The following is an 18011-nucleotide window of genomic DNA, read 5'->3' on the forward strand; positions in this document are numbered from 1 at the left end:
AAGAATTTTCGGAATTGAGCCGATGTCACCAATCTGGTGGGTTCTGAAATCCAAACAGACTAACCGCAGGTTGAGAACCAAGGCTCTCATGCTCTCCAGCTCTCTGATGCTGCAGATGAGAGATAAGAATCCTAAAGGAACGCAGGGCCTTTCTTCTTCGCACCTTGCTGTCCATTTTCTAAACTGAAAAATGAGGTTTGGTGGGACTCACAGCCCTGCAACGAAGATTCTGAAGCTGAATGTGAATAAAGCGTTTACTAAAGCGCCTTAAAACACGGGCCGCCGGAGGGGCACAGGGCTTCTCCCTGGTGATACCTCCCTGATCCCGCACCGCGGCCCACGCGCACTCCTCCGCGCTCCGCCCTCCGCTCCCCACCCCACCCCACCCCACCCCACCCCACCCCACCCCCGGGTCCTTCGCTCCCCGGAGCTGAGAACCATAGCTCCGGCCCCGACCGGAAGTCCCACCCCACCGCCGGGGACGCGGACTCGGGAGTGCTCACGTTCGCAGCCCGGGCATCCCCGCTGCGCTCCGCTCCCCACACCGGTAACGCGCGCCAACCTTGCCGCCCACCCGGGGTCGTAGCGGGCGAGATTTCCGAGCTCCGGACGCTCTTGCGGCTCTGCTCAGCCCTGACTCCAGCAGGCCCGCGTCGGTCGCCCCGCCCGTTTCTGGAACCTTTGGTTCCGGCGCTCGGACTTGGGGGAACTTGGGAGGGTGGTGGTGGGGTTTCTGATGCTTTGCGTTTTCTGCGGGGTTTGGGCAGTCAATGGAGAAACCCGGAACAGAAGTCCGTGCTGTTTTCAGGGGCAGGGAGTGGAACCTCAGGCGCCTGCGAGCCCCCTGAGGGTTTAGGCGGCCCTCCTTCGCGGGATGACTGGCGCCGGTAGGCTGGGAGAGCCCGGGGCCTGCCTCCACCCCTAGGGGTGGCGTCGGCTCCTGGGGTCCGAGTCTCCGCCCTGCCCCACCGCTTCTCACAAAACGCCTTCACCTCCATGAGGAGCGCCCGTCTACCCACCTTCTCGTTCCCAGCCTTCGGGCTGCTATTTTCCATATTGTTTATTTATCCTGGTTATTGGTCAGAGTTTTTCTCACCTTCTCTACTCTGGAATAGGGTCCAGAGGAGTCCTGAGGGAAAATTATTAGAATATAAAATCCCAGGAGTCACGTAGTCCGGATCTGCGTCCCATGCTTGAAGGCCTCACAGAGCAGCCCAACAAACAGCACTTGGTTTTCTTCTTCAACCTCGCCACCTCCTGTGGTTGCTGTTTCCGCCTCTGGCTTACATTGAACCCAACCATGTGTATTTCTCTTTAGCTTTGCTCCATTGGCATGGGAATGCTGCCCCTGGAGGGCATTGGACAGAACAGGGACAGTCCTGTTGCGTGAGGGGCATGGGTCTGTGCTAATGAGGCCAGCTCCTTCCATGACCTGCTCAGAGCCCCGCGCCAGCCCCTCTGTCCTCTGTTGCTGGACAGTTGTTCCATATCCTCCTTCCCAGTGCCCCAGGTGTGTTATTCCTTCCACCCAGGGAAGGGCATTCCAAAAATACTTTCTTTTGCTGTACCTGATTGCCCTGCTTGCTCCTGCCCTCACTCCTGCGACGGGTTCTTTGGGCTTAGGCGTAGCATTTAAGTCTGGTCCTATGAAGGCCGTCTTTCTGTTATGCCAGGGTCTTGGGCAGTTTGCGTTGGCTCTAACTCTTACTACAGAATTGCAGAAATTCCTCTCTTTATTGAGGTCACCGCTAACACCTGCCCCCCAACCCTGGTTCTGTTTTGTGAAATACTGTCTGCTTTGCTTATCCACTGCAGTTAACTTTTGGAGTTACCCAGATTTCATCTCTTTGACATGGACTTCCACATGGGGTGACCTTGTGTCCTAGGTTGCCAGAGACAGTTCTGGCTTATACCATTGTCCCAGCATAATCACTTTCAAAAGATTCATGGTTTGTATGATCAAGCTTGTCTCTGTCTCTAAGTTAGATACACTTATGTTTGTAGGTAAGAGAGTGGCATGTGGCAGCCCACGTGAGACTTGCACGTGGGCCCATAGATGTCAGAGCCACAGACTAGGAAATGAGAATTCCTCCAGGTCAGTGCTCATAGGCCTCATGTAGGTAGAGAGCTTTGGGTGGCTTTGCCCTTAGAGGGCAGGGGTTCCCCTCCCGCCCTGGCACAGAAAGTCCAAACTAATACTGAGGGCTATGTCTTGCCAAATTCATCCCCAGAGTTACTCTGGGGCTTCGAAGCCAGTGCCCCTAAATTCACTGTCATGATCCAGAGGAAGGTGTTCAGAATTCAAGCCCAGCTCCTTGACATGGCATCTGGCTCCTGGAAAAGTAACCGATGTGGAAGTGTGACCAGAGTTAGGCCTAAGGTGCCCTGGGCTTCCCCAGGAACCAGAGAACTCAGTCCATGCAGGGCCAGTTAGTTTTAAAGACTGCATGTCAGCACTTGTAACTGTCATAGGATTAGGCTAAGAGGTAGAACACTGGTTATCCACTAGGATGACCAACCATCTTAGTTTGCCTGGGGTTGAGGGGTTTCCTAGGACATAGGACTTGTAGTTTTAAGACCAGAAAACTCCTGGGCGGACTGGGATAAGTTGGTCACCCTCTTCTCAACCCTGGCTGCATGTTAGACTCTCTTGAGGAGCCTCTTATTTAGAGTCTAATTTAATTGATTCAGGTAGCTGTATTTTTTTTTTTTTTAACGCTCTCAAGTTGATGCCAACAGGCTACCAGAGTTGAGAACTACTAGGCTGTAGACAGTGTTTCCAATAACCATTGAAGGTGTTTGGTTTTTGAGCAGAAGTGGTTCCAGACATCCCTGACAGGGGTGTATAACTCTGTGTGTTGGCCTTTTACCTTAGCAAGAGAGATATCAAGCTGGTAGTTGCCTACTATTGCTATTATCTGTCCCCACCCCCAGGCCGCCTTTCTCACTGGTGAGGACCAAGCTTTCTCTTTTCCAGGCATGCTCCGATACCTTCTCCCTCAAGACAGGAGGTCAGTGGAATAGCCTCATTTTGATTGATGGAATCATGATTTACACGGTTGCAGATGAAGCTGGCATGAGACTTGAGACAGGACTGCCATCTCTAGGTCTGGGACATATGCCCCAGAGAGTGGTGGTCCAGAGGCTAACTGTGAGACTGTGTGTGCTTTGGCTTTGCCCCATGGGGTGTGGGAGCTTGGAGACCAGGTGCCTCTGGGACTGTCCTCTCTGCAGGCCTCCAGGATCATGTGGTACGTCAGCACCAGGGGCATAGCCCCACGGGTCAACTTTGAGGGGGCCCTCTTCTCTGGCTATGCACCCGACGGAGGCCTCTTTATGCCGGAAGAGCTCCCACAGTTGGACAGAGAGACCCTGTGCCAGTGGAGCACACTCTCCTATCCTGGCCTGGTGAAGGAGCTGTGCGCCCTCTTCATCGGCTCTGAGCTCATTCCGAAAGATGACTTAAATGGTGAGCGCTCCCACCTCTACTTCCACTCCTCCAGCCCCTGCCAGCTCAGTCTACAGAATTGCAAATCCATCACCAAACCACTAGGAAGTCTCTAGTCACGCTTCTCAAACTTTTATTTCTTTTCCCGACTCTAGAATCCCAGAATTGAAAATATTCTGAAAGATTTCATCCTTTCTCCAGGAAGATGAATGTTGAAATTTTCTTCATTCTTTCTTTCTCTTTCTTTCTCCCTCCCTTCCCTCCCTCCCTCCCTCCGTCCCTCCCTCCCTCCGTCCCTTCCTCCCTCCCTCCCTTCCCTCCTTCCTTCCTTCCTTCCTTCCTTCCTTCCTTCCTTCCTTCCTTCCTTCCTTCCTTCCTTCCTTCCTTCCTTCCTGTCTCTCTCTCTTTCTGTCTTTCAAAAAACCTCTTCAACACTAGGGATTTTAGAATCATCTTGAGTGACTTGAATGTTGAGGTGTTTCCTTACTGCACGTAAAGCACCCAGACCCCCAAATTGCTATTTTATTTTTTGAATGTTAATTCCAGAAGGGACTTCAAGACTGTCCCGGACCAGCTTGTCTTAAGCTATACTGTGCCTATGGATTCCCTCCGGGATCTTGTTAAAAACCAAATTCTGATTCAGTGGGTCTGGGATAGGAGTGAGAATTCTGCATTTCTGTCAGATGTCCAAATAATACTACACTACTGGTCCATGAGCCACACTTTAAACAGCAAGAACAAAAGCCATAATGTAATGGTGGTGGTTTGGGCTTGGGGAAGAGAAAGGACCACTTAAAATGCAATCTGATGACCAGCAGTAATGGCATTGCTTGGGCATTTGTTGGAAATCCGGGACTGCTTCAGATTGACTGAACCAGCGTGCTTTTTAACAAGATCCCAGGTGCTTGGTTTGCCAGTGACAGTTTGAAAAGCTCTGCTCTAGGACTGCTGCAGTCCTGCCTTAGGGAGGGCTGTATATCAGCCATCCAAAAGCTCTGGTGTCACAGGTGTGAGATTTAGTAATGCAACAAACAAACAAAAAGCTTCCTGTCTTTAGGAAGGTGCATTAGATGGGATGCGACATTGATGTGTTATATAGCTATTTAATTGACCCCTGATTGGAATACATGCTCACGAGACAGTCAAACAATGAGGAAGTATAAAAAATGAAAAAGTCTTCTAGCACCAATCCTGATCTCTGAGGAAATCACTATAAGGAATCTATGAACAGTTTGGTGTATGTTTTCCCAGACTTTTTTCTAGGTTTATACAATTGTATTCAAAAATGGTATCATTTAAGATGAAGATTTTTGGCCTTTTAGTAGCAGGAGTTGGAAACTTTTACCTTCAGAGACTGAGAGGGAACTTGAGAAAGAGACCAGGCCCCTCATTGGCTATCCACCCCACTACCCTCACAGATCTGATCGACCGAGCCTTCAGCAGATTCCGTCACAGAGAGGTGGTCCATCTGTCCAGGTTGAGGAATGGGCTGAACGTGTTGGAGCTGTGGCATGGTGTCACATATGCATTTAAGGACCTGTCCCTGTCCTGCACAGCACAGTTCCTGCAGTACTTCCTGGAGAAGAGGGAGAAGCACGTCACTGTGGTTGTAGGTGTGTTTTGGGGGCACGAACCCGGAATACCTGAGTGCTGTGACTGTAGGGTGTCCACCTATGGGATGCTGTTCACGGAGCCACTCAGGGACTATGGTACTGGTTCTTCCAGAGCAAGGTTCCTAACCTTTTCTGGTGCCATAGACCCCTTTGCCAGGCTGATGGAGGCTATGGAACTTCCTCAGAGTAACGTTTGAAGTGCACAAAATGCTTAAGATGATGTGGTTCGCAAGTTCACTGATGTCCTGAATTTTATCCGTGGATCCGGGGACCCTATGTGGAGTGCTAGGTTCATACCCTCCAAATATTTGAAGCAGTTGTTGCTATATTTGACAACAGTGCTTCGGGGACCCTTTCTTTCCTTGTTCATTCCCTTTGTTCTAAAGGGGGAGGGTTATCCTTTCTTCCCGTCCAGGAACGTCTGGGGACACAGGAAGTGCTGCCATTGAGAGTGTTCAAGGGGCAAAGAACGTGGACATTATCGTTCTGCTGCCCCAAGGTCACTGCACAAAGATTCAGGAGCTCCAGATGACAACGGTGCTGAAGGAGAACGTACATGTGTTTGGAGGTGTGTGCTGAGGCAGAGGCTCTAGGGACAGTGCAGCCCTGCCTTACTTGGGTTTGCTTTGGGAGATGGGCTGGAACAAAACTGCACAATTGGGTAACTGTCTTCCTTTCATCAGTCATATTTGAGGTTGGTGTATATGCCTTGGCTCGGCTCTGGGCAGGGTTCTGGCTACACAGTAAACTATTGGAGGTGACAGATGCATAAACTGATACCAACAGTACAGCACACTAAGTACGGATTGAAAACCATATCCCAAAAAATGCCACCTCCATGCATGTCCAACCTGCAAGTGCCATGTATGTCAGCAGCCATGCAGAGTCATAACCTGAGCCAAGTGACTTGGGTTTTGTTCCAAGACTCTGAAGTTTAGAGGACACCAACATGTTAAGTAATGATTTTAAGAGAATGTGTTGCCAGGTGCGGTGACTCACGCCTGTAATTCCAGCACTTTGAGAAGTCAAGGTGGGTGGATCGCTTCGGCCCAGGAGTTTGAGACCAGCCTGGGCAACATGGCAAAACCTTGCCTCTATAAAAAATACAAAAATTAGCTGGGCTTGACAGTGTGCACGTATAGTCCCAGCTACTCCAAAGGCTGAGATGGGAGGATCGCTTAAGCCCAGAAGGCTGCAGTGACTCAGGATCATGCCATAGTATTGCAGCCTGGGCAACAGAGTGAGACCCTGTCCAAAAAAAAAAGAGAATGTGTCATTATATGTTGACGGTTCCTGCTGTTCTTTATGGGAACAACTAAGCCATGCACTAGTTATCCAGTCTAAATATTTAAAATAGGGATCAGTGGTACCCACCACTGGTTATACTCCTACCTGAGTCACATCATGAGAATCACAGCATTTTGTGCTTGGAGAAAGGCAAAAGCCATCTTTCTTAATATCAGGCCATCTATTCCTAATGGATTTAATCATTATAGGGATTGGGAGTAGAGAAAGATGGGGCGAGTGTGGGTGGAGCTGTACATTTTTATTTTTACCTCTCACACCCTGCTGGACCCCAGGTAGCTGTAAGGTGGGGACTTGGATTAAGTTTTGGCCTGGGTGGGCTGTGGCCTCAGGCACGCTTTCCAGGAGGCCTGGCTTAGTTTGGTCACTCACCTGACAGAACAGCAAGTGTGATGGCAGAGAATGTTCCTTCTACAACTGTCCTGGCTTCTTATGATCATCCTGTAGAGGTTATTTTTGTATAACATCAGCTGTGACAAGGAGCAAAAGCACAGTGAAAGCAAACTTATCCAAAGGAATAGCATAATATCCTTTGTCAGTTTGTTCAAGAGCAAGCAAACTGCCCCTCTGCTCTGTTCTTTAGCAAGTGCATACACTTGCCAGTGAAAAGTCCATGCTAATGCAGGTGTTGATGTCGTCTTACACATTTGCCTTGCTAATTGCTCATATTTGGCTGCATTTTCCCGCAGTTGTTGCAAGACTTCAATGCACAAGATTCAGGCTCCTGAGGGTCCTTGTTATACCCCAAGCACCAAAATTGCTAGTTATGGATCTAGGACTGTTTTTTCCTAGAATCAAAGCAGAGAATAGCATTTTGTGCCTCTGTCCTGTCTCCTCCTCCCTTTTTTTCTTTTTTGTATGCAGACCTAAGGGTGTGACGGAAAGCTCCATTCCTGACTTGTGGATTGGAGAACAGTGCTCAAGTGTAAAGTAATGGTGGGAGTGCGGAATCTGATGAATGTATTAAGTCATTAAATCTGGACCTGAAGGGGGTGTTCTGTTGTGTACATGTTGAAGAAAATAAGAAACTAAGGCAGCAGACTTCACAGAAATCAGTTTTGTTTATAAAAAGCACTATTCAGATGCTTTCTTTCCTTTCTAGAGCTTTCTGGTTTGGTTTTAAGGAGGATGTGTGTTAGTTCAGGATGTAACAGCAAATATGTATTTTTCCGTAGACTGGTAAGCTTAGCGAGTAGGGATGGACCACTTAGATTATTGCGTGTGGACAGTTGGTTTATAAACTCATTAATTTCCATGTACATTGTATACTTGGTTCTTCTTAAGCACAGAATAATCAGCAAGTGCTAGGTTTTTATTAATTATATTATTTGGGATGCGTTTGGCTAGAAGTAGCAAAAAATTCAACTCAGACCAGCTTAAACAAGAATATTTTCCAGCTTCCATAACTGGAAGGTCAGAGGTGGAGTGGGCTCCCAGTTGCTTCATTCAGTGACTGACACTGCTCTCAGGAACCCAGGTCCTTCCCATTCTCTGCTCTGCCCTCCTCAGTCCTAAGGCTCATTCCTCTTGTGGTCATATGGTGTTTCCTTGAGGTAACCAGGTCTCTCCCTTCCTGTTGCTGTTTCCTAAAAGCAGTGAATCTTTTCTTAGAACCCAGCAAACACGTCTTTGTGGTTCACTGACCTGAATTTATTCACATGCTCATTGTGGAGCCAACCCTGACCCCATGAGAATACCAGGCACTGATTGGCTTGGTCCTGGCAAAGGAATGGAATCACCATGACTGGCCCTGGCCATTCTGGATACACACGGGGATCTAGAGTCAGTCTCCCAGCTCCATTGCTGCTACACAGTGTCGAAGGGCAGAATGATTAGCACCTTTAATGCCTTCTCTGGCACATTTCCCAGTAAAGTTCACCCCTCTCCCTTCCAAGTGTAGATTCAATGGAGACATACTCGGGTGTCAGATAAGAAATCAATATTGGCTTGATTGCTCATTGAGCTAGATGGGGGATATAACTTGTATTAGTGGACAATTCACCATAAATTTATCCAGTAATTCACTCATAAATTACACTGATGTACACACCCAGTTTCATGGAGGGGAAGTTCTGTCCATGTAATCTTACCTGCCATATAGTAGCAGAGAGCAGAACACCTACCCTGTGACCTAATGAGGGCAGAGGGCAGACCACGGGGGAATGTTGGCTGTTTCCACCCTGGGCCCTCCCTGGTAGAGGACTGTGGAGGAAAGGCTATGACTCTCATCATTTTCCAGTCAGCCACACAGTTCCTCGTCTGTGGAAGAGTGGGGGAAGTAGGCAGGGATTACAAAGAGAAATTTTCCCAGGATCCCAGAAGGTTGACATTTGCTATCTTATTTTAGATAATGGTAGAAACATTGGAACTGGTTCTGGCTACCCTTTCTGTTCTAAGCTAGGGCAGATATTTAGGAACACAAGCATCTGAGGCATGGTTTCTGTCCTTGAGGAGCTTAATATTGAGTCTAGAAAGTGAGGCCAAGCTACATGAAAGTAAAGAAACCTAGGCTACGCGAAGGTCCCAGGAGGATGGGCTCAGCCTGGGAGGGCTGTCGCAGGCGGGTGCTGACCTCCTGGGGGCTCTACATGCTCCTGACAGCTGCCCTCTCCTCTCGCCCCGATAGTGGAGGGAAACAGCGATGAGCTCGATGAGCCGATCAAGACTGTATTTGCCGACGTGGCTTTTGTCAAGAAGCACAATCTGATGAGCCTGAATTCGATCAACTGGTCCCGGGTCCTGGTGCAGATGGCCCACCACTTCTTTGCTTACTTCCAGTGTACGCCATCCTTGGACACGCATCCCCTACCCTTGGTGGAGGTGGTTGTGCCAACGGGGGCTGCCGGTAACCTTGCAGGTAAGGAGTCCCCGGGGCACAAATGGGCTTTCCAGAAAAATACCTGCGGCCCCAGTCCTTCTAGCTGCCTTTTGGCTGCAACTGTGAGGAGAAAGAAGGTGGAGTCCCAGTTCTGAAGGTGATGAGAAACCCCACAGAAGTAGCTCCCAGAAGATTTCCCCTGTCATTGCCTGGGGCAGCATCCTGGGCTCCTGCTGCCAGCAGCAGAGGGTGATGGCTTAACCCTGCATGCTCCTGCAGCCTCACCTGATGTGCTCGCCGGCTCAGCAGAGTGTGGAGAGGCAAGGTCAAGGGTCAGCCGCTGTGCCTGGCTGGCAGTGCCCTCAATCAGAAATGTGGACTTTGCTCCCAACCCTGGCCAGCTACCCAATGTGAGGGCAAGCAGCTTGACTGGCATGTGTGTTCCCATTCCTGGATGCACTACCCTGACCCCATGTGATGTGGAAAGAGTTCTGGACTTGGGGTTCTGGCCCCAGTTCTGTCCTTTACTAGCTGAGAGGCTGTGGAGCAGTCCTTTAGAGTCAACCTTTGAGCTATAAAATGAGATTGTATCACTCATCATGTCTCCCAGGACTGCCTCAATGAACGAATAAGATTCCTGTGTACATGCAGACTTTGTAAGGGCAAAGTGCCGTGTAGCTGTGTAGCATTAAAATCATTTTATCTAATCACTAATATTTATCAAGCACTTAGTATGCAACTGGCACTGTTCTAAATGCTTTTCACGTATGAACTCATTTATCCACCTGTGGAGAAGACACTTTCCATTTTATAATGAGGAAACAAAGGCACAGAGAAAGGAGTCATGCCCTGGTTACACAGCTGGGCCAGGAGTGCGACCCAGGCAGTCTGGCTGCAGAGCTGGCGAGGCTAGGGGAATTACTGTTCCTGATAGTTCCAGCAATGGCATTGGTTCTGATGAGCACCAAGGATGGTCTAGCTGAGAGCACAGAAGCATCTTAGTGGTTAGGAAGCCACTGGGGGAGGTGTACAGATGTGGCCCAGGTGTTGGTTGGGTGGGGCTTCCTGACTTCTGCCACTGAAAGAAGGGTGGAGAGAACAGCGGGCTGGCAGGCAAGGAGGGAATAGCTTCTTTGCCACTCATGGGGTAAAGCCCACCATGTTCCCCATTCCCGTCACCCTCCAATTAGTGATGCACCGAGTTGTGCAGCCAGTGGCCCTCTGCAGCCCAGAGCCTACCACAGTGCCCGATACAAAATAAACACGTGATCAACATTTCCTGAGGGCGTTCCTATCCATCTTTGCTCTGTCAGGAACCAACTCTTTGGCTTTAAGACCCTGGACCTTCCTGAGCCTCCATTTCTCCCCTGTCAGGCAAGGATATCATGATGTTCTCATGAGGACCAGGTGAAATAAGAAAGAGAAAGTTGAGATCAGTAGTTCAAGACCAGTCTGGCCAACATGGTGAAACCCCATCTCTACTAAAAATACAAAAATTAGCCAAGTGTGGCGCACGCCTGTAATCCCGGTCACTTGGGAGGCGGAGGCAGGAGAACCGTTTGAACCTGGGAGGTGGAGGTTGCAGTGAGCTGAAATTGTGCCACTGCACTCCAGCCTGGGCAACAGAGAGAGACTCAGTCTCAAAAAAAAAAAAGAATGAGAAAGCGTTTTGCCAGGTTAACAGTGATGTTGGATGGTGTGGTTGTCCCTAACTCCCCTTAGCTACTCACCAGAGATAAACTGCTCATGAAAGCACCATATGTAAAACCTTCCTAAATGATGTCACATGTCCGGGCTCTATACCTCTTAAAGGGAGGAATTCCTTGCTTGTTCTGTGCAAACAAGAACTGCTGTTGGGGTGGACTGAGGATGCTGCTCTGGCCTCCCCTGATGCCTGTGCAGGGAGAGTAGTCTGGGAGGCTGAGTCGAGGGAGGGCATGTGCTCAGGACTTAGGCATATTTTGAATCCTGACTCTGACACTTAACAGGCTTCGGAAAGGTCACTTTGACCTCTTGGAACTTTCATTTCCTCTTCCAAAAATTGGTGTTTTACAGTAGTCAGCCATCTATGAAATACTTTGGCCCCTGGCAGGGGCTGACACATAGAACAGCCTCAGGGCATGGTGATGTGCTCCTAATCATCCTCACACTCGCTCTCTGTGTGTGTGTGTGTGTCTGAAACAGGTTTATTGCTAGATGATTCACATACCATTTACACATTTTAAGTGTACGATTCAGTGGTTTTTAGTATAATATATTCACAGACTTATGCAACTATCACCATAACCAATTTTGGAATGTTTACGTCACCCTAAAAAGAAACCCTGTACCCATTAGCAGTCACTCCTCACTTTTCCTTAGACCACCTCCTTCGCCAGCCCTTGGCAGCCACGAATCTATTTTGTTTCTCTATATAGATTTTCCTATTCTAGATATTTTCTATAAAAGGAATCATACAGTGTGTGGTTTTTTGTGCCTGGCTTCTTTCCCCTAGCATAATGTTTTCAAGGTTCATCCGTGTTGTATCATGTATCAGTACTTTTTCGATGTATGTATATACCATACAGCGGTATATTTTGTTTATGAGTTTATCAGCTGATAGACATTTGGATTCTTTTAACACAGCTATTATGAATAATGCTGCAGTGAACGTTTGTGTATAAGTTTTCATGTGACCATATATTTTTATTTCTTTTGGATATATAACTAGGAGTGGAATTTCTGTTATATGATAACTCTATGTTTAATATTTTAAGGAACTGACAGACTTCAGTTTTCCAAAGTGGCTGCACCATTTTGTGTCACCACCAGCAATGTAGGAATTTTCCAATTTCTCCACATCCTCACCAACACTTTTTATTATCTGTCTTTTTGATTCTAACCATCCTAGAGGGTGTGAAGTAATAGCTCATGGTTTTTGTTTGTATTTCCTTCATGACTAATGATGTTGAACATCTTTTCCTGTGCTCATTGGCCATCTGTATGTCTTCTTTGAAGGAATGCCTGTTCTTTTGCCCATTTTATTATTATTATTATACTTTAAGTTCTAGGGTACATGTGCACAATGTGCAGGTTTGTTACATATGTATACATGTGCCATGTTGGTGTGCTGCACCCATTAACTTGTCATTTACATTAGGTGTATCTCCTAATGCTATCCCTCCCCTTTCCCCCCTCCCCACAATAGGCCCCGGTGTGTGATGTTCCCCTTTCTGTGTCCAAGTGATCTCATTGTTCAGTTCCCACCTATGAGTGAGAACAAGCAGTGTTTGGTTTTCTGTTCTTGCGATAGTTTGCTGAGAATGATGGTTTCCAGCTGCCATCCATGTCCCTACAAAGGACATGAACCCATCCTTTTTTATGGCCGCATAGTATTCCATGGTGTACATGTGCCACATTTTCTTAATCCAGTCTGGCACTGATGGACATTTGCTTTTGCCCATTTTTTAATTCGGTTATTTGTATTTTTATCATTGAATTGCAACAGTTCTTTATATATTCTGGATACAATCCCTTATCAGATACATGAATTGCATTTTATCCCCGTTCTGTGAGTTGCCTTTTCATTTTCTTGATGGTGTCCTTTTTAAAGCAGAAAAGCTTCAAAAAGCACAAAAGTTTCTTAACTTTGATGAAGCCCAATTTACTTTTTTCTTTCGTTTCTAAAAAGCCATTGTTCTCTTCCTCTCTTGTCTTAAGCTGGGTACATTGCTCAGAAGATAGGCCTGCCCATCCGTCTGGTTGTGGCAGTGAACCGCAATGACATCATCCACAGGACTGTCCAGCAGGGAGACTTCTCTCTGTCTGAGGCTGTTAAATCAACCTTGGCATCAGCTATGGACATTCAGGTAGGCCTGGGGGAGGTGTGCAGATCCGGCCCAGGTGTTGGTTGGGTGGGGCTGGATGGGGCTGAGATCAGTGTGGACCTGAAAGTGACTTTCTGCCCAGGTGCCCTACAACATGGAGAGGGTATTCTGGCTACTCTCTGGCTGTGACAGCCAGGTGACAAGAGCCCTCATGGAGCAGTTTGAAAGGACCCAAAGTGTGAATCTGCCCAAGGAACTGCACAGCAAGGTCAGTCACTGCCCACACACCACAGAGAAAGGAAAGGGTACAGCCACATAGCAGACTTGGGGTTTGGAAGTCTAGTCAAGGGAAGAGGACACCTGTTTCTTGAGCACCTGCTATGAGCCCGTCACTTTTACTGACGCTTTACATGGAACAATTTATTGAATGAGGAGAGGTAATAGAGAACATAGTTTAGAGTCAAATGGGCTCAATCCCAAGTGAGCGCTGAGACACTGGGCCAGTTTCCTAAACTCTGTCCCTCAGTTCCTTCATCTGTAAAATGGCGATAGTAAGAATGCCTACCTCATAGAGTTGTTGTGAGATTTAAGTCAAATAATATATGTGAAGCACTTTGCATACTTCCTGGTAATATATGGCTTGATATATTAACTTATTTTTACTTATTATTGTTGTTAATTTCCAATAATACTGTCAACCGGAAGCCATTTTGCCCATCCAGTATGAACAGAGACCATTGTTTCCGTTGAGCTCTTCCTTTCTTCCTTTTCCTTCCTCTCTCTTTCCTCCCTCCCTCTCCTTCGTCCCTCTCTCACCTTCCTCCCTCCCTCTCTCCTCCCTCCTTTCCTTCTTTCTTTCTTTTTTCTTTCCCGCCCTCCTTCCCTTTCTCTGTCTTATTTTTCTTGGAAAAGGAGAAATTTTATTCCCTCGGAATGGTAGGAATCTAATTGGGAAGGATTGTTTTTATTTTAATGCAACGTGGTGATGGTACTTATTCTGTGTTTAAAAAAAAAAAAAAGGATTTCTGAAGCTGCCTTTAATTTTCTCTACCACATTCCCACTGAGTGGCCATCCAGACTGTGCATACCTCCAGTGACCAGACCCTCACTACCTCACACCAGCTCTCACCATTACAAAAGTCTTTACGTTGAGCTAGAATCTGCTCCTTCTAGCTTACACAGTCTGATTCTACATCTGAGTGTTTCCAGTATTTAGAGAATCCTCATTTACCAGGTTAGTCTTCCCACTTCCTTTAGTGGTCCCTTGCATGACATAATTTTGCATGGTCAATATCCACCTTAAAGTGTTGTTTTCCAAGTTGGATGCAGTTCTCTAGGCTGAGCCATACCAATGCAGACTGGAGTGGAATTTCGGCCTTCTGGAATCTGTACTTCTTTTGATGTACCCAAAGATCAATTTATTTGGTTAATGGTTTGACATTCACATTCCTTCTCCTCATATAAATGAGGTGCTCCATGAAGACAGGCACCATACCCCCCACTCCTTCATTCTCTCTCTGGCTATACACAGAGGAGACACTTCACTTGCTGCAATGGCATTCATATTATATATCTACTGTGAGCCAGGAACTGTACTGGGTGCTAGAAACACAAAGACAAGTAAAATACATTCATTGCCGCCTGGGAACCCTCATTCACAGCAGGTAGCTGTAGGAAAATCTGGAGGCTGAGGCAGGTGGATCGTTTGAGGTGAGGAGTTTGAGACCAGCCTTGCCAGCATGGTGAAACTCCATCTCTACTAAAAAAAAACCAAAAATTAGCTGGGCATGGTGGCACATGCCTGTAAATCCCAGCTACTTGGGAGGCTGAGACAGGAGAACTGCTTGAACTCGGGAGGTGGAGGTTGCGGTGAGCCAAGATCGTGTCACAGTACTCCAGCCTGGGTGGACAGAGACTCTGTCTCAAAAAAAGAAAAGAAAAAGAGAAAATCTATGATACTCTATGATCCCTATTGCAGTCAAGTATATGCAGGGTGTTTGGTGTATTATAAGCATGCAATACATTTTCAGAAGATGATCAAATAAACCAAACACACTGAGGGAGCACAGACAAGGCAGTCTTCCTCTGTCTGAAGGAAGTGGGGAGGGCTTCCTGGAGGAGGTGCTCTGTGAGCTGAATAGCAACTGATAGGAAGGAGGTGTGCCAGCAACCAAGCTGCCTGGAGCCTTCTGGCTGTGGCAAGTTGTTAAACAAATCTTGATTTGTTGATTTGCTGATTAGGAGCCAAATCCCAACTAAATGGATTGACATAAAACTCAAATGTATCCTTCCTCCAAGTTGAGAGAGTCAGCTCAAAACTGGGAGGCCGGATTTTTACTGTGAGCCACGTCTGAGCCATTTGGTCTGAATGTCTCATTGGATCCCTGGGGTTTGTATGGGTCTGTGGTGGAGAGTGGGGTTTTGTCATCTTTCCCTGCTTTCCCAACATACCTCATCTTTCTGACCTGGGACCCTTCAGCTTTCAGAGGTGATGACATCCGAGTCAGTGTCTGATGAAGCCATCACCCAGACCATGGGCCGCTGCTGGGATGAGAACCAGTACTTGCTGTGCCCCCACTCGGCGGTGGCCGTAAACTACCATTACCAGCAGATGGACAGGCAGCAGCCCAGGTACAGGCCGTGGGGGCTTGGGCCACTGAGGGACCATTTGAATTTCAGGGGCCCTCTTCTTCTCCAAGCAGTAGGAGAGACAGGACTACGAACAAATGGCTGTAATGGAGTGTGATGGGTGCTGTGTGGAACTGTGCCCTGGAAACTGTGGGCCCAGAAGAGGGAACGTGACAGGTATCCCAAGGACAGTCAGGGGCAGAGGAGGTGGCTGAGCTGGCCTCCAACCAGGAAGAGCAGTTTGCCAGGTAGTGTCATTGTAGCGATAAGTTTGAGTACCAATTGTCTGTCTGTGTCTCTGTCTTCCATACCCCACCCTATCCCTAAACTTCCCCTGTTTCTTCTCCTTCCTCCTCCACCTTCTCCTTTCCCATCCCTCTATTCTCTCACTGTCCTTCTGCTGCCACCTGCCCCCATCCCCAGCAGCACTCCCAGGTGCTGCCTTGCCCCTGCCTCTGCAGCCAAGTTCCCGGAAGCTGTCCTGGCTGCTGGCCTGACCCCTGAGACTCCTGCAGAGATCGTAGCCCTGGAGCACAAGGAGACACGCTGCACCCCGATGCGGAGAGGTGACAACTGGACCCTGATGCTTCAGGACACCATTGAGGACCTTAGCCGACGGTGGAGGGGTCATGCCCTCAACGCCTCCCAGTAGCCTGGCTGGAGGTGGCTCGCTTTAGGCTTCAGATCCCAGGGAGGTGCACCCTCTGAGCTGCCTTGTGACCCTCCCCATTAAGCATAGGTTAGGAGGTTCCCAGGAGGCTGCTCAGCTGGGTCTGGAGCCAGCTGGCTTTGCTCCGTTCCCTGGCTACTCTGTGCCTGGTCACCAGGGAGGCTGAGTGAGGGGCCGTCAACAGTTGCCAGAAGCCCCCCCTCCCTCCCTGGCCCACGCGGCAGTGTCTGAGCTGTAGTGAAAGTTTCAGGGCCTGCAGAAGAAGAGCCTTGGGCACAGGATTGACCATGGCTCCAGGGGTTTAGGACCCCAGACCTGTGAAGGTGGGGACAGCTCACCACCTTCATGCAGCCTTTATATGTTCTCTGAGCCTTAGCTGATTTGGCCCCCAAAACACATCCAAAGGTTCTAGCCCGCCTTGTCAGAGACTTCCACCCTGTTCACATGTTGGCAATTCCTGGAATAAAATGCTTGTTCTGTGTGATGGAGACGGCACATCCTGTGGGCAGGTCCCTTCCTAGAAGGGCTGCAGGACCGTGGGCAGCCCTGGGGGCCGCTGAGTGGTGGGCTGAGGTGTGTGCGGCATCCCGCTGCTGCTCTGCATTGGCCCAGGCTTGAGGCGCCATGGCCCTGGTGGTGCTGGCATCCATAGAGGTTGAGGTGGGGCTCACCAGATGGAGACCCTGTGGGAAAGCATTGGCATCAATGTGCAAACCGAGTCAAGGCCCTGTTGCTCATACATCACTTGGGATTGAGCCCATTTGACTCAGGTTCCAATCCATTTTATCAGGTTCCAATCCTGTGTGGGTTGAGGAGAGTTTTAGACAAATACATGAACGGCAACAGAAGCCCCATGCCTTGGACGCTGGGGGCCCCTAGGAGGGGAGGGGAGGCAGGCGTTGGATGGAGGAATATGTTGCCACTAGAGGACGCTGTTGCCGCCACCCTGGGGGCTGCTGTGAAATGACCTAGTGGGCATCTGTCCTCCAGAGCCCCCTTCCCCTGCCTGCCTGAGGTCTGAAGGCGCTGCTCACCAGGTGCGGTCCCTGCCTGGCATTCCCCATCAGAACATCCCAGCCCCGTATCGCCGTGGGACTAAAGGGAAAGGCCTGTAGTGCCCTCTGCTGGAAGACTGGACATCGAGGCACTGCAGTCAGTACCCAAAGGGGAGGACAGGGATGCTGGACCCCAGGAAGACAGAAGGAGTGTTCTTAAAGGAGTGACAGTGACTCCTTACTAGCCACGACACTTGGCAGTTTCTGAGACACTTTAACATCCACAGCAGCAGACACTGATGCAGCCCCTGGGGCCACTTACCCATTAGATATGATAGGCCCAATGCTTAGGGGCCACCATTCATTAGAGGCCCATGGAAATGTCTTCATTTCTTTTAAAACCGAAAGAAAACAGTATAATCCAGATGGGATTTTATTCATCTTTCTTCTAACGCAGTTGTACAATAGAATTTTAAGTATTTTTTATAGAGGAAGATACCCATGAAAGCAAAAGTGCCTAATACCGACAAAAGTTACTATGCAGCCGTGATAGCACCTACTGTGTGCCAGGTGACATTTTACAAAAATTAGCCTATTTAATCCTGACAGCAGCGTGTGAAGCAAGTGCTACTGTTTCTCCTGTGTTGCCGATGAGAGCACAGAACATCCAGACTCTGAGAGACGAGGTAACTTGAGGTAACTTACCAGGGTGGCAGCACGGAACAGAG

The 18011-nt window shown here is 48.5% G+C and overlaps 1 protein-coding gene across 1 annotated transcript; it reads left to right on the top strand.

The window, feature by feature from the left end:
- Positions 1-582: 582 nt before the first annotated feature.
- THNSL2 (threonine synthase like 2) lies at positions 583-16772 on the top strand. Its single transcript, XM_025353819.1, has 10 exons — positions 583-652; positions 2935-3011; positions 3235-3469; positions 4867-5061; positions 5477-5629; positions 8993-9223; positions 12884-13032; positions 13133-13258; positions 15470-15621; positions 16045-16772. Exons 3-10 carry the CDS (start codon positions 3247-3249, stop codon positions 16268-16270), a joined length of 1455 nt encoding a protein of 484 aa, XP_025209604.1. The 5' UTR covers positions 583-652; positions 2935-3011; positions 3235-3246; the 3' UTR covers positions 16271-16772.
- The last annotated feature ends 1239 nt before the right edge of the window (positions 16773-18011 follow it).

The sequence above is a fragment of the Theropithecus gelada genome, chromosome 13 (genome assembly GCF_003255815.1).
Source record: "Theropithecus gelada isolate Dixy chromosome 13, Tgel_1.0, whole genome shotgun sequence".
Classification (NCBI taxonomy): domain Eukaryota; kingdom Metazoa; phylum Chordata; class Mammalia; order Primates; family Cercopithecidae; genus Theropithecus; species Theropithecus gelada.